Source organism: Tachypleus tridentatus, chromosome 7 (genome assembly GCF_004210375.1).
Source record: "Tachypleus tridentatus isolate NWPU-2018 chromosome 7, ASM421037v1, whole genome shotgun sequence".
Lineage (NCBI taxonomy): Eukaryota > Metazoa > Arthropoda > Merostomata > Xiphosura > Limulidae > Tachypleus > Tachypleus tridentatus.
The window spans coordinates 157,019,084-157,043,058 of NC_134831.1; the positions used below are offsets into that span (position 1 = coordinate 157,019,084).

Sequence of the window (23,975 nt, forward strand, 5' to 3'; positions counted from 1 at the left end):
TTTACCCAGGTGCTCTAAGCATCAACCAATAAGTGTTTACTAATTAGGCAATGTAAGCGAACTAGATCAACACATACTAATTATTTTTTTAGTTTTGTGTGAAAATCAAATATATCCTACAGATAAACTGTAAAATGCTAGCGGTGTTTCTTTATAAATTTACTCAGAGATAGAAATAAGTGTTGCCTGAAATATATACGTGGTGATAAGTTCTAAAGGAAACAAACTTTTACAAAGCATTTGAGTGGACAACAGATAATGTACAAGATGTACTAAATGATTATCAATGTTTATTAAATAGTTAAATAAATACAGTTTGTGTGTTGATTTAACCTTATGTGTACTGATCTTTTTCAAAATGTTAATGTCCCCGAATGATACTTGTCGGTTTCTTTTTCGATGACCTCCTCTATAAAGTTTCTGGATTCACCACTGAATATTATAATAAAATTGGGAGTGTAGGTGGGGTAGTATTAACGTAAAGTTACCAGTTTAAATTGTAAAATTAACTATACATTAAGTTTTTGCGTCAAGCCAGTTCACATAGAGCAAGTTTTTGTAAAATTTATCATGATTATTACAAAATTACGTAAATAAAAACTCAAATTTCTTTAGCATAGTACTGGGAACTGTTAAATTTATTACTTGAATTCTTTCGAAATATGTATTTAAAAAAGACAAAACCTTGTTCTTCATTTTGATTAAAAGTTTACGTTTCTTCGTTTCATAGCCTTACAGCTGAAAAATTTTAAATAATTTACTTACATATGACTTACAAATTGATTTTATATGTTGGTTAAAATACGTTTTTTTCCTTGAGAATGATGTGGCTTTTATTGTTTCGTTTGAAATCAGACTCTATTTGCTTTCAATTATACACGTATTGCTTTGTATTTATTAGCTTATGACGTATTTTATTTTACAGAAGGATTAACAAAGTTTTAAAATATTTTAAAAGATTTAAACAGAACACAACTATCTTTTGTTTTCTATAAACGTATACACTTCCGCATAAATACTATTCTAAATTGTACCTATGTTTGTTGCAACTGTGTATTAGAGGGCGCACTCAACTCGACAACTATAGGTCATGAGTTTGAATCTTCCTCATTGAACATGTCCAACCCCAAATTAGTTGGAAATGATTGTTTGTTTTTGAATTTCGCGCAAACTTACTCGAGGGCTATCTGCGGGGGCCCCACTCTGATGGGTGACTTGTGGATTGCATCTTCTGCTAAATGCCTAGTGTCAAAAGTCAGTGTTTCGCTTCTGAGAAAGATGTGGTTTAAATTTAAACAGGAATGGATCTATCCATGCTTATTTACATGGAGAAATGCTTGAAGATAAATCCAATAGAATTTAAATGAATAAAGTACCATTTCAAAAAATTAAAATTATTGGTTAATAATTAAACCCGTTATTAATTACAGACCCCGTGGCATAGAGGCATGTCTCGAGACTTCCAACGATAGAAACCGGTTTCGATACGCGTGGTGGGCAAAGCACAAATAGCCCATAATGTATTTTTGTGGTTAACTACAAATACATTAATTACAGCAGCACTTCTATCACGTTGTTCAAACCTCATGTGATCAGTTAATATGAATAGTGTCTTGTACGATCATTTAGCCCCCATGAAACTCAACGGTAATTTTGAGGTTTTATAATGCTAAAAATCGAGTTTTGATACTGCGGTGGGTATAACACAGACGGTTCACTGTGTTTTAGCCTAATTTGCTTCCTTTTTGTACACGGAACGTCAGCGTGTACATCGAACAAGTGGTTTATATAAGGATATTATAAAAACCGATACTGGTATTTATCAATACAGTGTTTCCAGTAAAGCTTAACAATAGAGTTTAGCGACCTGTATTTATAGGGGTAGATGAAAATATTTATCTGAGTTAAACTCATCCATATCAATTAAAATCTTTATAATCACAGGTAATTCAATCGACCGTGAATTTTTTTTTCTTCTTCAATGGCCACGATTATCATTTTCCATACAAATTACCTACTGAAAATGTTCGAATTACATAATTACGATTTAAATATTTAATCCTACATGATTTCACATAGAAATATGATTTCAATATACAAGGTGTATCTAGTCTGTACAAGAAAGGAATACCTTTTGACGAATAAATTTCATAGTGATAGTTATGAGATGGAATATATTTGCAAAATATGTTCTTACCTGCAAGGACGTCAGACGTGGCCGTTTTGATGCTTTGAATTATTTGTGAAACTTAAAATCACTCATTCTGATGTTCTCTCGTTGTGCTTAAAGTATGTTTCATTATAATTAATAAAGTTTAGTATGTGATCCATCTAACTGACTTACACTTTACAGGAAGAATTTAACAATGTTACAATAAAGTTCAGACACTTTGAATACTAACTGAACAATAACGTCACAATAATATTTGTTCAAAATTGATATTCAAAGTACCATTTCGCCGAATTTGTGTCGAGTAATAAACAGCGCACCATTTTTTTTTATGTGGAAAAGAGAAAATATTAAATTCCGAGAATACGATGTTCATTGTTCGATTGAATTTTCAATATCTTATCAAGGTTAATAAAATATTGTTTTTCAATTTTTTTTGCATTAAATATACTGTATGAGGGACCAATAATTAAAGAATACATTTTGAAATACATAATTAAAAATATGAATTTAATGATGTAGGAGAAGAGACACGTCTCCCGCAAGTAGAGTGGTAAGCTTACGGATTTACAACGCTAAAATCAGGGGTTCGATTCTCTTCGGTGGACTCAGCAGTTAGTCCGATGTGGCTTTGCTATAAGAAAAACACACACAGAAGATGCATTTACATTTAAAATGAAATGAATGTATTTTAATGTATATTTCTTGATATTTGAGTTTCTTAAATTCATGTTGTGGAGATATCATATAGCTATTGAGAGAGCTCAAATGAAATAAAAAAATGTTGTTAAGTGCCAAACTACCCAACGGGCTATCTGTGCTTTGCCTACAGTGGTTATCGAAACCCAAGTTTTAGTATTATAAGCCCACAGAATTACCGCTAAGCCAAATAGGGAAATTGTTTTGCTGAAAAACATGAAATACAATTCATGTGCTTCTCGTACCAATGTAACATCGTGATATTGTAACTGAGACTAAAATATAGAATAAAACTGATTAATAAAAGCGTTGTGGACACCTAAGGCAAGGTATTAGTAATACTATGCACTTACAGTTTCTAGTTAGAATAGCTTTAGCCCAGTTGTGTTAAGAATTTTAATAAATCATTAATTATTTCTCCCGCATCAATTTTCTTTTATGTCTCCATCATGTGTCGTTGTAGTTTCCCGGAGGGGGGTGTACTCTTTCTGCGGGTAAAAGTAGTGACTGGTGCCAGCATGTATATAACATAGCCTGGTTATCTAAAGTAATTACCTGCTGTTATAATCGATAAGAAGTTCAGTTTGAACTCGATAAAAGGTTCGAAGAACTTTCTATGCGGAACAGATGTAAGGGTCGGATAGAACTAAGCAAAAAAGGATATTGTTTTATTCCAAAATTCAATAAGAATAGTCCAAGAAAGAGAAGAGGTATCTTGTTTTTGTTTCTGTATCAAAGATATATTTTAACACGAGTTATATCATGATAAAAGAACAAGTTCTTAACCATTACGTCATCTCAGTTGTTTTCGTATTACCCAGTAGGATGATGGTTTTCTTAGTGCAAAAGTATGTAATAAATTATTTCCTTTCTGCTCACCGTGGATACGAACCCCGCATTTTAACGTTGTAATACCAAATATATATTTTGATCGATTTACCTATATAATGATTATTTACTACGTAATATTATAGTATATTTTCTTTATCAATATTAAAAATACCACTATTAGATATAAATTATAGTAGCTATTAGTTTTATCTTTTTGATTATGTTGCCCTTACCGCAGGGCTGTCTATCAGCATGAAAACTTGAGAAATATCAAATATTTTTTTACAAGGTTTTACTTTTATCTTGCTTTTATGGCTAGAAAAAAAATTTTAGATTCTGAATTTTTTCTATTTGCAAGTGAAGCTATCCTAAATTTCTAAAGACTAAGTTTAACCATAAAATCAGTGATGACGAGAAACCCACTTGTTGAGAAATTTATATGCAAAAACGGCTCGTTTGGGCTGAGAAAACACTTTACATAGAAGAGCGAACAACGTTTCGACCTTCTTCGGTCATCGTCAGGTTCACATCGTCTTTGTGAACCTGACGATTTCGAAACGTTGTTCGCTCTTCTAAAGACTAAGTTTAACCATAAAAAGAAACGTTTTGTAACTCGTTATTTGCCTTTTTTGTCTAGTATTTTTGGTTTCTGATCAACCTTTTTATATTTTCGATTGGTTATGCGTAGTAAATCTATTAATTTGTTTGTCTTTAGTTAACCACAAAACTACACAATAGGCTATCTGTGCTTTGCCCACCATGAATATCGAAACTCGATTTCTAGCATTATAAGTCCGAAGACGTACTGCTGTGTCACTGGAGGCTAATCTGTGAACGAAATATATCTGTGAAATATGTACAGCAAATAAGTTATTTACTTGATTGCTGTTGTTAAACACCAAGTTCATAATGATACTCCGGAAAGTTAAAACCATTTTCTAGCTTTGTGCGTAACAAGAAACAAAGAGGTTTCATGTTGGATTATCTATGCTGTGTCTGACACAAGAGTCAAACCTAAATGTCAGTATTTAATAAAGATATTTTTGAATGAATGTGTCAACTAGAAGCGCGTTTCTATACAAGCATTTCAAGTGTGAATACATGAGTGATTAAGCTGCTGTTCTAACTCTGAAAATATTGTCAATGAAAAATGTTTTTCGCTCTGTCATTTGTTTTGTTCTGCATACACTAAAGTTTATTTAAAACCGGGAGTCTGATAGGTCTGATTATGAAATTCTAAAGTTATTTCGAAATAGTTTTTTCTTTTATTTGCTGTTGTTATATACTTTCATACATTAGTTTGGCAATACTGTAAGTCTAGATGGATCAGACTGTCAACAGTTTTAAACATTTAAATTTTTGATATCTTCCATTATGAACGATTCTCACGTTTTTTTGATGTATTATATTCATTTTGGAAATCAGTATTATAAAAACAATCTAATAATGTTTTATGTGATAATTGTCTGAAGATTTTACTTGCCGAAGGAAAAAAGAAAGGCATAACAAATATGTTATCCTTATAATATTAAAGTATAATTTTTAATTTCCTTTACGATTTTGTGTAATCTGGTTCCCTGACTACAACTTAGAGGAGTAATGAAAATAATTTTTTATATGTGATAGGATTTCTGTAACATGTATATTGTCTTATGTATTGAAAGTATCGTAATTCAGTTTATTTTTAGAGTTAAACTACATCATGGACGAATACGGAGATACCTCACGCCAGCATCGAAAAGTAATCCATTTAAGGCTATCTACGAGATTCTTTTTTGCCTTGCATGTGATGTCATGTATTTTACCTCAAGTTCGAAACATTGATGTTAACATAGTAAGTTTCTTTTAATATAATTCAACGGCAAAAAACTTGAACTGATGAAAATTTCTGAGATTTTTGTTTTTACATAAATAAATTAAATTGTATCGATTAAGTTCTGCTAATAAGGTATGTGTTATTTAAGAGTTTTGAAGAAGTGAAAAAAATCAATTTTACATATAGCGTCAGTTGCTATTTGAGGAGAGAACTTAAACAGACCAATCGGGTTCAAGTAATTTAAAAGTGGTTGTTAAAGAAAGCAGAAATCAAACTCAATGGTTCCAACGTATGGTCCGAAGAAACATTTAGTGAAACAAAATAAAGAAAGAAATAATTTAAAAGTATTGTGAACGAAATATTTTCTTGTGAAATTTGTGTTAGTAAAAGGTGAAAAGAATTCTTTCTTTCTTAGTAATTTAAGATGAATGGACCTTATAACTCCCACCTTAAAACGTTTTGAAGAAAATATATCAGACACAACACAAAGCTATTAACAATTGATTGATTTTTACAAAGATATAACTAGTCCTTGGGATAACAAATACCGGAAATCATTGAAGTGTATGGTGTAAGTTTAAACAAAACTTTCACCCATAGTTAATTAACCACACAGATATAACTAGTCCTTGGGATAACAAATACCGGAAATCATTGAAGTGTATGGTGTAGGTTTAAACAAAACTTTCACCCATAGTTAATTAACCACACAGATATAACTAGTCCTTGGGATAACAAATACCGGAAATCATTGAAGTGTATGGTGTAGGTTTAGACAAAACTTTCACCCATAGTTAATTAACCACACTGACTGTTTTTTTTTTATAGCCTGTAAAGAAACTACACGAAATGATGAATAAGAAGGAATTAAGGAGAATTTTCGATGTTGAGGAGTACACCGAAGGTATGATACCAATAACAATCTCTTTACCCTATTTATCTTACTAACAGGAAACAAAATCTTTGTATACAATAAGCATTTTGTCTTTATTAAAAACTCCAGCTTTACTCGTGGTGTAAATTAAATCTTTAGAAAAAACCAGTTTTAATCGGGGTGTAATTATAATATTTAATAAGAAAGTATTGTAGTGTAAATTTAGCCTTTAGAAATAATTCATGTTTTACATACGGTGTAAGGCTATTCTTTATAATTCATTTTATAATATTCATAATTCAAAAAACTCAATCTTTGCCATGTAAACATGTTCTTTAAAAAAACTCAGTCTTAACACATGATGTAAATCTGATCTTTATAAAGGACTAAACCGTCACTTACAATGTAAGAATAACTTATATATAATTATTTTAAATACAGTTTAAAATTCACGAAATGGTTTGCTTTTTGCAGTTCCAGAGTATCAAGTGATACATGTACGTATGCGTCATAGGCTTGGTGAAAGGAGTATGGACGAAAATTATATTGAATATCAAACCTACGTGTTTGGGCAGCAGGTAGAGTTGACATTAAAACTAAACAACCATTTATTATCGCCTAATTTCACCGTTGTGGAGTCAACAGAAACTACAAGTAAGAAGTTAGCTCCTCCTTCCAAGAATTGCCACTACAATGGACGAAATAATAATACTCTAGCTGCATTTAGCTACTGTGGGAGTGACATCGGTATGGTAAGTGCTGTTCACGGTATTACAGAGTACACTTATTTTATTTGAATCAAAAACACATGGTCTTAGTTAAAAACCTTAGTGACTTTATTCATTTGTTCTTGAGGTGCACAAAAGGTTGTTACCGCAGGTATGGAAACTCGATTCTTAACGCTTTAAGCTTTCAGGCTTACAAGTGATTCAGCAAATATAAAATATAGGCTTCTTTGAAGGTCAGTACATGGTGTATTTATATATTACACACTTTCTCTTTCTATATATATCACATATAAAAAAAAACCTAAATGAATATATAAACGTTATCATTATGAAAGATTGACGTTAACATTTACAGCACAGGTATCGTATACTGTTATCTTGTTATCTGTGTACGATTTATTCAATTACAGATTCAACTGTAAATGCATCTTAAGTGCTCATTCTAGTCTCTGTTGTGCATTAAACCTGTTCAATAGACTTTTATGAAACACACTTTTTGTTTTCTTCTCATAGAAAGGAATTATTATTCTTTCTGATCGAGGGTTCGACATCAAACCAGTTCCAGACAGGTTGAAACATCATGTGCAGAAGAAAGACGTTCTGCCACAAGAAGATACGATTCCCCATATTGTTACTGAACCATCACAGTCTTCTGTGTCACCAACTGAAGAATATGGTAAATAAAAATAGAAAGATAACTTGTATTGATCCACTAGCTGAAGAAGATGGTAGGTAGAAACAGAATTTACAGAAGATTTACGTGGATTTATTCACCACTTGAAGAGAACGGTAGGTAAAAACAGAATTTAGAGATGATTAACGTGTAATGATCCAACAGCTGAAGAAGACGGTAGGTAAAAACATAATTTACAGAAGATTAATGTGCATTGATTTACCAGCTGAAGAAGACTGTTAGTAGAAACAGGAGGTTTGGTTACGTTAAGCAACAAAACTAGACAATGAAATGTCTACTAAACACAGGTATATAAACCCAATTTTCAGCGTCATCATGCAGACTTACCGCTCGGTCAGAAAGGGCAACTGAAGAAGCTCATAAATAAGTAAAGAATTCCCGAAACGTTTAACTTGCAATGTTTCACCATCTGAGGAAGAAGGTAAGTAAAAGCATGATTTAGAGAATGGTTACCATGTGACAATACCATTTTAAAAGAATGGAAGGTTAACCACACTTTTAACAATAATAGAAATCAATAAAAATTGTATTTATATATAATGTAAGTTAATGTAACTGATTTTATAATTTATCATTGACAATATTGATAATGGAAAGAATAGTTTAATGCTTTTTGGTTTGTTTGTTTCTGGTGCTTTTATAATCCTATGTACCATCTCTTCAGTATTTTTCTATTTTTATTTGTGAAAATTGATAATCTTAATGCAACTTTCTAGTGCCAATTCTAATAAAAGTTTCGGGAATTATTATAACTAGAACAGACCCCTCATGAACAACGACCTGACGTCACAGAGTAAAATCTCTATTTAACATTGAGTTTGTTAAGTTTCTATGGGGAAAAAATATTATAAGGCTTTGCAACATCACAAGACATTCAAACCAACATGTGTATTTTGAAATATAAAGTATACTGCTTTTGCGATATCTAATGTTTTGTTTTTAAGCGTATGCTTCAATAAAGGTTTTGTCAATAACATTATGCAATACCAGAATGATGATCATAGAAATTAACTGTGACCCCAGAAAAACAATCCAGTCTTAATTATGATATACCTAAAAATTTATAAATAAACATATTATGTGTAAAACTAAATCTTTGAAAGTGTTTATAGAAATTGAGTAATCTTATAATTATCTGCAGTTGTTTAAATCTTAAACACATACATACTTATTATAGATACCATACATTTAGAGAAAAATGCAGAAAACAGGTATTTAATTAAACGTTTAGTTATGAAAACTTTTTTTATAGACAGTATCAAGACCTACTTATTTTAACGTTTTATTTTGAAAATACATAAAAAAGCTTCTATTTAAATTAGCAATTAAGAAATAATTCAAGTCTATGTATTTGAACTTACTGATTTTCAGTGTTAAAGGTAACCAATAATCCAGGCAATCAGTAGAATAGCCGGAATCCATTACTGAAAAACTGAAGTATTATGTTAAGCAGAATGTGTAACAAATAATTTTCATTCAATCTAGGTTATGGGAAGTTGTATGCCATTATTGCATCTAAAATAATGCACCTGGAGCATTTGTAATTAAAACTCATTTAGATGTAAGAAATTGTCCAAACGACATATTTAATCTGTATTAGAAGAGATGGCTGACATACCTACCAGGGAAAAAATGAACCAATTACAAGACGAAAACACAACAAGTCAGATGGAAAAACGGGCAGTAAGAATAAATTACCTAGAACTGGCGATATTCGTCGACGAAATGGCCTACAAAAAATTTCGTCCTTTACTAGAAAGTGAGGAAGATTTTGAAAATCTGATCATCGGGTTTACAAATCAGGTAAAATAATTTAGACTTAACAAAACTTGTTAATATCTTTAGAGTGAAAACATGTATATCATATATATATACAGATTTGAGACATTTCTTTCGCAACACTGCCGACAAAGTTGTCAATTACATTTATCTCAGTGCACAAATAACTATAACGTATAACTATGGACAAAGTTATCAATCATATCTCTCTTAGTGCACAAGTGGTTTTCTTACTTTTCCAGTCATTCTTAATTTAAAAATAGTAAAAATATGTTTGAAATGCAGAATAAATTATAATTTTACTTTTTAAGTACGAAACCTGAATTTTACTGGAAGATTTGGTTTGATTTGTTTTGAATTTCGTGCAAAGCTGTACAAGAGCTATCTGCGCTAGCCATCCCTAATTTAGCAGTGTAAGGCTAGAGAGAAGGCAGCTAGTCATCACCACTCACCGCAAACTCTTGGGCTACTCTTTTATCAACAAATAATGGGACTGGTCGTCACATTATAACGCCCCCACGATTGAAAGAGCGTTCATGTTTTGTGTGATGGGGATTCGAATTACGAGTCGAGTGTCTTAACCACCTGGGCATGCCAGGCCATTTCACTGGAAGAGCCACCAAGTTACAACTTACGAGACAGAGTATTTGCTAAACGCTATTGTTTCTCTAAATACGTGTGCTGGTTTTGTCTTTCTATATAAGTATATATGTGAACATATACACATTGCCATATTATTAAGTACTTGTTTATCTTTTATTTTCTATTTAACATAAAACCATTAGGGCTACATGACATCATCACCCACCAATCACTCTTGGGTTAATCTTTAACAACTAAAAGCAAAATTTACTATTTTACTAAAATGCTCTCACAGTGGAAAAGGCGAACATATTCGGCTCTGACTTTCAATCCCGTGTCCAGTTGAATGCTAGTCGATCGTCCTAACAAGTAGGCAGAATTAATTACTTATATTAAGGTTGTGGTGATTGGACATAAATAATTGCATGTTTTAGTATACTCTACGATCATCTATGTTTAATTACTAACTAGCAGCTAATTTCTCTCCTCCTCCATGGAACAGAGGGGAGTTTACAGACTAATAATGTTAAAATCCAGAATTTGATTCTCCTTATTGGACTCAACAGAGAGCCTAATGTGACTTTGCTCTGAAACAAAGAACTAATTTTGTTTTATTTTATATAATTTGGAAATAAATAAATATAAATTAAAATTTACTTATAAATATATATAATTGTTATTAGATTTAGGTGATGATACTATTAAAATATGACAATGAATAACGTCATTTTGAACATCGCTGTTTGAAGACATGTTTCAAATTATTATATACTCTTCAAAAAAAGAAACGCAAAAGGGATATTTTTGTTATTTTAAAGAGAAATATATGTAATAACGTTACAAGCTTAGAGTATGTAATGTTACACGTGTTAAGGCACTGACTGTCAGACCAAAATGACAATAAAAGTTGTGCACTTTGAAAACGGAGGAAAACATCGGATTTTCGCCAAAATGCATGCGTGTCCAATAAATTTGTTTGAGAGATCTGCATGTTCTGCAAGTGCAACATGTGCAAAATCCCTATAAAAGTGACAGGTTCTCGGTTTCCATAGCTCAGTGTTAAGCCACCGACACGCAATACAGTTACGCCAAGACTGACTGAAGCATCACGCAACAACGCCATTGGTCGCTTGGAAGCAGGCGAATCTCGATCAGATGTTGCCAGAGCTGTGAATGTCCACCCAAGCACCATAACAAGGCTATGGAATCGTCACCAACAAAATGGATCAACTCGTGACCGTCCACGATCTGGCAGACCTCGTGTGACCACTCCCGCACAAGATCGCAACATCCGGTTACGTCACCTTCGGGATAGGACCACAACTGCGACGTCTACTGCCTCAACCATACCAGGGCTGCGTAGGATTTCCGATCAGACCGTACGCAACCGTCGACGAGATTCTTAGGCCCCATGTGCAACCCATCATGGTGAACGTCGACGACGTTTTACAACATGACAATGCCCGTCCTCACACAGCCCGACTCACCACTGTCTTCTTGAGACACCACAACATCAACGTGCTTCCCTGGCCCTCCAGATCACCAGATTTAAACCCCATCAAACATCTTTGGGACGAGTTGGACCGACGTCTGCGACAGCGACAACCTCAACCGCAGACTCTATCTCAGCTTGCAGCAGCTTTGCAGGCTGAGTGGACAGCCAATCCACAGGATGTGATTCGTCATCTCATCGCTTTCATGGGCAGGAGATGCCAAGCAGTTATTTTTGCTCACGGGGGGCATACTTGTTACTGACGTTGAGTGACGTTAAACTTCAACTAGTGAGCGTGGACTTCGCCTTTGCAGACTTTGAATGTTCAGCAGTGAATGTGCAAAGATAAACTTGTTAACAATATGTCTCAAATTTTGCCTTTTGCGTTTCTATTTTTGAAGAGCATATATTATTGCAAAACTGATTTCTAAAACATACTTATTTAACTATCTGTGTTACATATGTTAATGTAGCTCATGAAACCAGAGCTCTAACCCTCAGACATGTATCACAAAAACAAGTCTATGTTACAAGTTTCACATCCGTCATTTCTATATATGTTACTAAAATCTGGATGCGGCGAACATAAAGTGGTTCAAATATTAAGACAAGAAAGGAAAAAAAAGCTTTTCAAACAATCAAGTAAATATGGGCATAGCTAATATCAATCCTTCGGAAAGAATGCAAATAAAATAGTGAAGATGGCTTTTTTATAATCCTTACAAAATAACACTAGCATATAGTGTATTAGAATGTTAATCAGTTGTAATAAACAGTTATATATATATATTGCTATACGTCAGGTTTGCCTGTGCTGTTATGTTGGTCTTTACAACCATGTATACATTGTTTTGGAACGACTGCTATTGGCCATTCCTATATTTTCATCCTGTTTTGAATGTAGCCCAAGAGTTGGCTGTAGATGGTAATGACTAGCTGCCTTCAGTGCTAAATTAGTGACAGCGAGCGCACGTCACTCTCGTGTAACTTTAAAACCAAAACTTTTTTTTTTGCAAAGTTTCTTCTTTACTTGTGTTTCTTAATGCGGGAAGGTTGTATTTATAACCAAGTCCTAAATACAAGGAGGTTACAACTATAATATTTATTATTTATTTGTCTATTGTTGGCTGTTAATTCCTGTTTCACCCTGTACTTAAGTTTTTCAAAAAAAAAAAACATCAAATGTTTGCAGAAAGCTGAGTACAAGGGGTAATGATATTATCATCACCGTAGATTTGTGATCTTTTTAAATTACTGCTAGTTAATAATACTTATAAAAGCAGATACTTCGTTTGAAACTATGACATCTCAGTGAAATTTGTTTACACCATTTTTCTGGTTTTTAAGTTATCATGTAATAAAAAAAAAGCAGCAGAAATAAGAAAAATAAATTCAACTTTTGCTATGATATTTACAGACATTTTCAGAACTTGTGACCGAGTAATTACATAGATGTCGTTATAAATGGAAACACTGTAGAGTTTTGTAAGCTTCTGATAACTTATTGAGAATATAGTCAAAATACTATTTCGATCCGGGTCATTCCTGCAGAGGCTGTGTTGCCACCTGCTTTATTCTGCCTCCTTCTTCTTCTTAATAAAGAACAAAGAGAATAGATAAATAATCTATAGTTCAAAGATATGATAGATTTAATGTATCGTGATTAATATAATTAATGTTTTATTTGTATTTTAAAGCTAGAAGCTCTGTTCTGCCAGCCATTCCTTGGCAGTGAACTTCACATTATTTTGGTTTACCTTAACATCATGAAGGAACTTCCAGTAAGTAAGAACTTGTTGTAGTTGGATATAATCTTATTACCAAAAAACCTTGCGTTACGATAAAAAGCAAAAATAACAATAATGTTGTAATTCTTACACAAATAGAGAATATGCAAAATTAATCTAGGAATGTAAGCAATAATAATACGTAGTAGAAAGTAAATGATTTCATGGACTTCTTTTCAGGCGAATAATTTTGTTTACATAAGTAGAATAACACTCGCAATGTGTCGATATTTTATTTTTTTACTTTTAAATACTTAAATTTTGTGATCAATTAATTTGATGTACTTGTATTATAATTTCTTGTTATTGCAGACTTTCTTTCAAAATGACTAGAAACTTAAGTTTAGGTAATTAGTACAGGTATATAAAAATATATGCGGGATACATTTACAGAGAAAAAAACAATTAAAGATATTCTGCCATGTGACCTTGAAACGGTATTTGCTAATCAGGTGAATTCATTAGAAATTGCTGTTAAAATTGTAAATTTGATGCCCAAGGTTGCTACAACTATTTAATGTCAACACTTGACTAAAAATAATGTCTTACACTGCACGTTGCAGGCCGCTAAAGTTGTATTTTGTGCTGCTGTCATTTCTTCTCTGGAGTCTGTTGTTGAAACGAAAGGATGAAATTGGTTTGGTTTTTGGAATTTCGCACAAAGCTACTCGAGGGCTATCTGTGCTAGCCGTCCCTAATTTTGCAGTGTAAGACTAGAGGGAAGGCAGCTAGTCATCACCACCCACCGCCAACTCTTGGGCTACTCTTTTACCAACGAATAGTGTGATTGACGGTCACATTATAACGCCCCCACGGCTGGGAGGGCGAGCATGTTTGGCGCGACCGGATGCGAACCCGCGACCCTCGGATTACGAGTCGCACGCCTTACGCGCTTGGCCATGCCAGGCCTAAAGGATGAAATAATGAACATTAAATGTCACTTTAGAATTTCTTTAGGTTATCTTACAGCCCATTCACACATATTTATATATGGTGCTAAACCACCTAAACGTTTTGTGTCAAATTTATAATTTGGTATATTTAATAGGCGAGAAAAATTACGTTTTGTTTGATTGATTCATTTTGGAAAAACTCACTGAATACATTTTTTTCATTCAATGTTACAGCAAGACTTCCATGTATACAATAATGAACGATACACCTTTCTTCGGGAGTTCTGTAAATATCAAACGTTTAAAAATCCAAGAGGAGACGACAACCCTAACCATTGGGATATGGCTCTTTTCCTATCTGGGTAAATACTACCAAAATAAAGATGATTAGTTTCACTTAGTTTAATGGTAATGCATAATATGGATTGTGTTGTATTAGTATATAAAGTTTTATTGGTATAAAGCCTCTCAGAATAAGCAAATCACAAATCTTACTTTTCTCATGAATGAAAGTAGCTAAAATAAAAGAGGTGTTTCAATGCAAATTAGTTTATCGTTTTATTTCATATTACTTTAAGTATTATAAAATACGGTCACTTTAACATCTTTCCACGGGTATAAGAGATTTTAGTGTTACATTAATATATTCATATAGCTATAATGATATGTTTTTAGTATGCTTTTCCAACCCCGTTAGTGAAAATTGTTTGTTTTATTTGCAGAAGTATTTATTTTCGATAAATGATTCTGCACTTGCATGATGTTTAACTTTAAATTAGGTAAAAAAAAACTTTCAGATAAAATATGCCAAATAAATCTCATTTATATGTTAATGGAGTTCATAAGTCTTGGACTTATTTTGTCTGTTTCTTTTATAATAATTTCCAACATGGAGTCAGTCAAAGCAATAATGGGTAGAATATTCTCATGTTAGGAGTAGAGCAGAAATAGCGGGAACAGAGCTTTTGTACAGCTCTTCGACTGCTCAAAACTTATCATTCTTTTTTAAGTATTTATTTGTGGAAGATTGAAAGACGGCCCTCTGGTATTCTTTTTTATATTTTAATATTCTTTGAAAAATGTTGTGCAAATGTATTAATCTTATTTTCATGAGCTAAGACATTTCATTTCAAAGAAACATGTGAAGAAATCAAAGCTTCACAAATTGGCCGACCTAGGCATCCAGTTTTATCATCTGTTTCATATTTTGTTACGATTTATTTATGAATGTTGAGAAAGAGACGAACAAAATACACACACTGGGATCAAATTCTAATTCTTTGGGGTTGTCTAAGAACTCATTAAGTATTTATGTAAGTGTTCTACTTTCTGACGATTGAAAAGGCTAAAATCTAACTTGAAACAAGTCTTAGCAACAGATTGATTGCGAAGGAGGAAAATAAAGTCCTGTGACAGAAACAAAAACCTTGGTACAGAGGGAAAGATTTATATTTATTAACGTTTCAAAAAATTTTTAATTAATCATCACTGAAATCTGAAAATAAGGCACAGATTTTATTCAAAATAAAGTTGGAAATAAACAATCATGCAAGAAAACAACCAATTAGAAAATTAATCTTTACCTTTTAATGACTAGTTTACTAACATTTCACTTCTAATCACTGGTTTATTAAACTTTTGTTCCTAAGCACTGTTTATTTTTCAATTTCTCATTTAAAATAGATTGCTAACGAATAAAAATAAATGTTTTTTTTTTACAAATTAAGATTCTATAGTTTCTTAACCACAAATTCTAACGTATTACAACTGCATTATGAATGACATTAGATGTTTAGATCAAGTAAGAGCGCATAATAGTTTTACTATAACAGTCTTAAATAAATTGGCAATTTGTTATTTTTAATCTTGTTTATGTAATTCTTTATTAATACAATGATTATATGTTATGTTGTTTTTCAGTCGAGATTTCTATCATAATGAAGGATGGGGAAAAAAACACACGTGACTATAGGTAAGAGAGTAAAGTTTATATTAATAATCAGTTGAGTGTGGTAGTTCCGAGCTAAAATTCCATTCCTCACTTGTTCCACTGAAGAAGATACAAACTATAATAATCGTTCACTTTATGTTTGTAAAGACCCATTTACCATTACGATGTGATAAATCGATCCAATAATAGGTGATACACAGAAATAATCATATACTTTCGCGTTCATAAATGGTGGGGTAACACTTTGTCCTAATCACGCTTTTATATTAATACGCTATGAAGCGATACATAAATCAATTTATACTGTTGTAAGCTTTATTTATTAATATTACAAATTATTTGTTTGCTAGAGCGAGTTGTGGGTCATTATGATAACATAAACTTTGAAATGTTGGCCTAGAAAGTTCTAAACATTTTTATGTCAGAGGTTTTAGAAAAATTGAAGGAAGAACGTAAATACGAAGTTTAATGGAGCATCGAAAAGAAAGTAGATTTTTTCTAGCTGGTATATTTAATTGGATAAAAATGTATTCTTGTCATCATGAATTTAATCAGATAATTATATCTTGATGAAAATAAAATAGAACTTTAACTGTTGAGAATGGTCATTACGGTTCCACTGAGCGCGAGTGAATTATTATTTGTGATGATGAAATATTAAAATCAAATCCAAAGGAAAGAGACAAAAAGTGAAATGAACACTAAGTAGAAATTTCCAGAAGATTGAAATATGACCAATAAAAAAGGTAGAAAGTTATAAAAAAATAATAAAATAAGATCGGGAAGAAGGTGATAGAAAATTTAAAGTGATAGGAAGTTATGAGAGGAGTTAAAAGAAAGAGACGTACTATTTAAAGAATAATTAAGATAAAAGAGTTCTAATTAATTACAATAAAACTAATGGAAATGAGATCGAAGAATAACAATAATATCAAAAGGAAGGTACAAAAGCTTTGACAAAGTCAAATATTAGGTAAAAAAAAGTCACCATTGAATTAAAAAAAACAATGATGACAGAATGAAACACATAGGAAATAAATTATTAAATGCAAAGATTAAGCCAGTGACATATCTTCAAATCATATGTTCTGTTCGTTCATTATGGGGTGATACATAAAGATTGTTATTCTTTTCTCTGCACAGTGTACATTGATTCAATCATACCTTTCCGTCAGTATACTTTGGAGAAATATTTAATCGATCATTCATATTATGACATAATATGCTAATCCAATCATATTTTTTTACCTACATGTTAGAGTGTAATACATCATTCGACGAACCTCTGATTTTAGCGTTGTAAATTCATAAACTTTCCGCTGTTCTAGCGTGGGGTAACAAATTAGCATTTCAAGATAAGTGAATTTATTTTTCGTTCGTAAAGGTGAAAATAAATATATTTATATATATTTTATGAACAAATTGAAGAAGTTAAAGATATATCTAGTAATGGTATTATATTAAATTTTAAATTTGTTTATCATAGTATGCGAAAAATGACTAATGTCTTTCATATTTAACATACTGTAGGCTTAGCTCCTATTGACGGAGTGTGTAAAATGAGCACAAACTGTGTCATCTGCGAACTAGGTGCAACCAATTCTTTTGGAAAACCATACTTTTCGGCTGGCCTAGCAGCAAGCTATAGTGTTGTGCATGAAATAGCTCACAAGTAAGACATTGTACATGAAATACTTAACAACGTAAATATTATGTTTCTGTTAATATAAGTAGACTACAGAACCTAAAGGTATACAAAATCCAAGTTTTTAAATTACGGACTTCTAGGAATAAACGTGACATTAACCATTCTAGAAAACTTTTAAAATTAAACTTCTAGGTGTAAAGTTGACAGTAATGTATCTTAGCAATGTTTTTGTTTTAAAATGGTAGGCTCTTAGTCGTAAACGTGACAATATATTATTCCCCAACTTTGACAGGTGTTAAATTCCTTGGAGTAAACGTGACAGTAATCTTTCTGGCTACGTTTTTTAGATAGTAAATTCCTGGAAGTAAACCTGAAGCTAATAGTGTTGGCCAGTTTTATTTTAGGTGGTGAACACCTAGGAGAAAACCTGACACTAATATTTCTGGCCCATCAATTGATTATTAAAATCATTTTTTGAAATTATGCAATGTTTATTCTGAACTAACCTGAAACGCACGGTAACTAAACAAAAATGATATCGTTTAGAATCCAGTATTTTATAGTTTGTATACTATATATTATAAATTATTTAGGATTCTAATATATTTTTGTCGCGAAAAGTCTTTTGAAGATTTATTGTGTTTTAACTACAACCATCTCTTAAGGAATAATTCAGGCTACTTAAATAATTATTACGCCATTGATTGGCCATAAGTCAGGTGTGCACTCTGTGTCAACTCACTCTGGAGACATTTCCTGACCCAAGTTTATTTAGAAGATAAAAATGTTTATGAATATGTAGGTAAAAGGTTTAGTACAAAATAGCGATTTTATAAAAAAATACAAAACTTACAATGGTGCGAGGCTTGGGTACATTTGATGATTTTAATATATTAATTAGAGATGATTATGTATTGCAAGTATCAGAGAAAAATGTACGATTGTTGTGATTTCAGCTTTAATAGGTGCCAGACTGCTGTAAGTCTCATTTATAAGACTAGTAACAGGGTTTTGATACGTGTCGTAGGCAAAGTATTTTTGTTTAACCATAGTGAATTGCTACTCTGAAGTCAACTTCAAAACTAATTGCGAATAGCTTAATCTTTACACATCAAACTGTACTGTTGAATTGCTTATATATTTTAGCACCTGTTTTAAATATTTAATACCATACAGCAATTAATTTTGTGTCTTATAACGAATTATTTTGAATAATTTAACGATTGAGTTGGGTTATAAGTTTTGTGTATATAAATTTGTAGCTTATTACTTTGTTTCTTTTTATCTTTTATTTTTAACTATGAATATTTTTATTGTAGACAATTTAATCTTTGTGTTTTACTAATTGTTATGTGTTTTATTCCTCTTAGGTTCAATATTTTAATAAACTACACTCTTTTTTCATATATTTTAGTTTAGGCCTTTATCACGATGGATGGCCAAAAAACTTTCGATGCAAAGAAAATGGATTCATCATGTCTCCCAGTCGTGCCTCTAAAGGAGAAAACACTTGGTCATCCTGTAGCAAAAAATTACTAAAATCGCTAAGGTAATCATTCAAACTAAAACCAAATTTTATTGATATAATGTTTCTGGGGTTAACGATTCACACGTTCTAACTCGTATTTGCAACCTATTGAGGTCTTTCACATAAAATGAAAAAATTGTAACAAACACTAAAAAAAATGTTCATATTTTTTAAATTCTACTTGTTTTTGTTTTGTACTGAGATTGTTAAGGTAATGGGTTAAGCACAAATATTAAATAATGCTACAATATATTATAGTCAAGTTGTTCTGATATTCTGAATGCAATGGATAAAACACAATTCAACAATAATATGAGATATTTATTATGTTAATTTTTATAATAAAAAGCTGGCGAAACATTGATATCAAATGGCCTGAGTATTGTGATAAAATATTACACACAACTGATTCGGGCCCGCATGGCAAGGTGGTTAAGGCATTCGATTCGTAATCCGACGGTCGCGGGTTAGAATATCCGTCGCACCAAACATGCTCGCCCTTTCAGCCGTGGAAGCGTTATAATGTGATGGTCAATCCCACTACTCGTTGGTAAAAGAGTAGCCCAAGAGTTGGTGGTGGGTGGTGATGACTAGCTGCCTTCCCTCTAGTCTTACACTGCTAAAGTAGGGACAGCTAGCGCAGATAGTCCTCGTGTAGCTTTGCATGAAATTCAAACCAAACCAAGATACTGCTTCATTTGCTTATTATGTAGAATTCCTTGTAAAGGTATTCATCCCTCTTGCAAAGTTCCACATTTTGTTGTTGTCTGAGCTTAAAACTTCCAAATGGATCTCAATATTTAAAATCCACCCAATATACTCCACACTGAAAAAGGTAAAAAAAAACTGATATTAGGTAGTTAATTAGGAATATTCTAAATAGCATAAGTGTTGAATTCTTTTGCTATGGAAACTGTAAACAAGTTTAGGTGCAAGGAAATTATGATAATCGTTTCTGTACGGGTGTAATCGAAGTACTGTCTTTTAGGGTAAATGCATCTGTTCAAAATGATACAACAAACCAACCATGAAGACAAAAGAGCTTTCCAAACAAGTCAAGAATAAAATGGGAGAGAAATATAGACCAGAAAAAGGTTATAATAAAATTTCCAGGTCACTGATTGTCACTGGTGAATTCCATCAATACGAAGAAGAATGTGCTTCATACCACACATACACTAACTAAATTTAATACAGAAAGTGCATTATCATTTCTGTCTTTGTGGAAGATTTTAAGGAGTAATATATAAAGTAGGACGTATATAAAAATGTTCAGACAAATAAAAGAAACTAATTTAACTCCAATTTTTCAGATCATTAATCAAATAAACCCTTATGAAGATGGATGTGTCTGAGGAGCACATTAGGCATATAATGATTTATGAGTTTAAAAAGACAGTAATGCAGCAGAAACTACACCAAACATTCAAGGTGTTTATGGTGCGGAGTCTCTCAATGAAACAAAATGTCAAAGGTGGTTTCAGAAGTTTAGATCAGGTGACTACAGTTTAAGTGATGCGCCACGTCCAGGTCGTCCCGTTGAGATTAATAATGACTTGCTGCTGGCTGTACTTGATAAAGATTGTGCTGTAACAGTTGAAGAACTAACATAGAAGCTTAATTCGACCCATTAAACAGTTCACCGTTATCTACAACAACTTGGAAAGGTGTCAACACTTAGAAAATGGGTCCTTCATGGTTTGACAGAAGTCAAACTTAGTGGACATTTGAACTTCTCTGCACTCTCTTGTACCTTTCTTTGACAGTTTAGTGACTGGAGATGAAAACTGGATTATTATAAAAATGTTAAGCGCCGCTGACGATGGATCAGTGCAGCTAAACTGGCTAAAGCACAACCCAAAATGGACCTCTACAAGGAAAGTGTTGTTAAGCGTTTGGTGGGATATTGTTGGTGTGATCCACTTTGAGTTACTGCCACTCAACGTAACGGCTACACCAGACTTCTGTTGTCAACAGTTAGAGCGCTTGAATGTTACACTAACAGAAAAGAGGCCTGCTTTGATCAATTGTAAATATGCTGTGTTACACCAGGATAATGAGCAGCCCCGTACAGCAAAGGTCACATCCGCAAAGATTGAATAGCTAGACTGGGAAAAACTTCCACATCCTCTTTATTCTCAAGACATTGCACCATCTGATTATTATCTATTCCGATGTTTTCAGAACTATTTTGATGGTAAAGAACTTGGAACACACGAAAATGTTAAAACTACCCTCTCCACATTTTTTCTTCCAAACCCCAAGAATTTTATAGAAGTGACATTCAGAAACTTGTGAATCGTTGGCCGAAAAAGTAATTAATGATAATGAAACATACATTATTAAATAACATTAAAAGCGTTTGAAACCCTTTCTCTTTTTCTGAATCTAAAATCGGACATGACCTAAGGGATGATGTGATAGATCAGGCCACCCTTCCAAACTAAGTAGGCGGGCAAGCAGAAAGGTGTGACTTGCAAAGTTCTAAGGCTGAGACATACATCAGTGTTCGTACACTTTGGTCACTCCAGAACATTCACTTCGCGTCACTATCCTACTGAAATGCAAACTTTCCACCCTCTTATAAATCCTTGACTGACTCAACAAATTTTCCTCCGGGATTCGCTATTCATTTTACCCTCGGACCTGAAACCCTTCCTAATTCCTGCTGACAAGAAGCATTCCAATAATATGATGCTGCCTCCACCGTGTTTCATAATTAGGATAGTGTTGACTGGGAGTGTGCTGTGTTGGGCTTGCGACAAATGTAACCCTTTGCGTTTAGACCAAAAACACAAAAATGTCACAAAATCTTCTATCACATGTCTGTAGTATTATTTATATGTTTTGTCGCAAACTCCATATAAGATTCAATATGATTCTTTTTCAGTGATGGCTTCTTTCTTGCCGCTCGCTCATACATGCCAGTTTATTGTTGGGACATACTGTCGATGTGTAGATACTGATTTCCATGTCAGACTTGGAGGCACAATATTAGCAATATTAAGGATTACAGCTGACGTGCTATTTAATTCAGGGCGTGTATGATACGAAATATACAAAATATAGCCATCAGTGCACTACAGGATTCTACTGATTTCAAAGTTTGGGAGATGAGTGGCCATAGATTCTGATTTCAACCATGATAATGTAACTTTTGAAGATCTAGTCAATAAAAGTGAAGAAGGGATGAAGTAATTCTTCTGTTTCTCTGACATACATTATGGCAAGTGTTAATATATAGAATGAAAATATGGAGTAATGATGAGGTGTTTCTTGAAGATGTAGTGGTGTCGGCTGTAAATTCGAATAGATATTGAAATTTTAAAACACCTCGCCTTTCTTTTTCGACCCATGCTTTGTAATTTGACACTACTATGTAAATTGCAAACAGACCACTATGTAATCACCATTGGGTAATGAAAGATCTTTTTAAATAATTTATCATAAATTTATCTATAGAGGCAATAGTGATTCCAGTAAAAGTCGGCTGGTTTTAAGAAAACTGATACTAACGAAAATTAAATTCAACAATTTGTTTCCAGATAATCTGACAATCCAGGTGTAAAAAAATAGTCGAAAGTGAAAATGAGTGTTTAAGCCGAAATAGGTAGACTAGATATTGATTTAAGAAACAGATTTAGCAGCATTAAGAATTTTAATGAATACGAAAGCATGTTAACATGGATGTACATTGTGTAATGTGATGGTTATAAAATGTATTAGATTCTCTACAGTAAGAAGTGAAGACACAGGGTTACTGACATGTCTACAGGTGTTAATATGAAAAATGGTCATTTAGCTTAGAAGGAGAGCTGCCTTTATGTTCATAAGAATAGGCAGGATGATCCAGTTAACAGATAATACAGGTAGGAGTTGGATCCCGTTTATTACGCATGCAGTGTGGTGGGGCTTTGCTATGTGACGAAGTTGGTTCATTGGTGTATTTTAATGTGTGATAAGAGCTATAAACAAGACCATTGATTGCAGCTCAGTGTTTGAGGTGGTGGGGATTGTGATTCTTCAGTTCTGTACCGTAGCCACAATAAGAAGGTATTATGGCTAAGAGGATGACGCATTGCATCACTGCCTTCAGTGATAGTTCTTATTACGTAAGTCTGGCCATGTGAATTCTGTATGAATTATGAAGTGAGATATCAACAGCTGGTAGTTCAGTCAATTAAGGGTCCACAAAGGAATTACACAAGAGAACAAAGGCATATGACGAAGAGGGAGTAGTTCTTTGGGCTGATATACATCAACTTTGCGTGTTACTATGTTGTCCCAAAGTGATTAATGCCTGTTTTCTGAAAACCATCAGTATGTGTAGAATAAAGTACAGGATAAGTGGATTGACACGCGAGTAGTTTTGCCATTCTCAAGCACCAAACATACTCGCCCTTTCAGCTGTGGGGACGTTATAATGTACGGTCAATCCCACTATTCTTTGGTAAAAGAGTAGCCCAAGAGTTGTCGGTGGGTGGTGACGACTAGTTGCCTCCC

The 23,975-nt window shown here is 32.9% G+C and overlaps 1 protein-coding gene across 1 annotated transcript in view; it reads left to right on the forward strand.

Moving 5' to 3' along the window:
* Positions 1-3,475: 3,475 nt before the first annotated feature.
* The window catches only part of LOC143257841 (A disintegrin and metalloproteinase with thrombospondin motifs 16-like), a 33,101-nt gene continuing 12,601 nt past the window's right edge, over positions 3,476-23,975 (forward strand). Inside the window, exons 1-12 of the mRNA XM_076516872.1 lie at positions 3,476-3,579; positions 5,378-5,534; positions 6,345-6,420; positions 6,865-7,142; positions 7,632-7,794; positions 9,413-9,615; positions 13,363-13,446; positions 14,580-14,707; positions 16,266-16,307; positions 16,647-16,654; positions 17,827-17,968; positions 19,359-19,493. Of these exons, the coding sequence (XP_076372987.1) occupies positions 5,403-5,534; positions 6,345-6,420; positions 6,865-7,142; positions 7,632-7,794; positions 9,413-9,615; positions 13,363-13,446; positions 14,580-14,707; positions 16,266-16,307; positions 16,647-16,654; positions 17,827-17,968; positions 19,359-19,493 (1,391 nt within the window). The 5' untranslated portion in view covers positions 3,476-3,579; positions 5,378-5,402. The remainder of the gene's footprint in view (positions 3,580-5,377; positions 5,535-6,344; positions 6,421-6,864; positions 7,143-7,631; positions 7,795-9,412; positions 9,616-13,362; positions 13,447-14,579; positions 14,708-16,265; positions 16,308-16,646; positions 16,655-17,826; positions 17,969-19,358; positions 19,494-23,975) is intronic.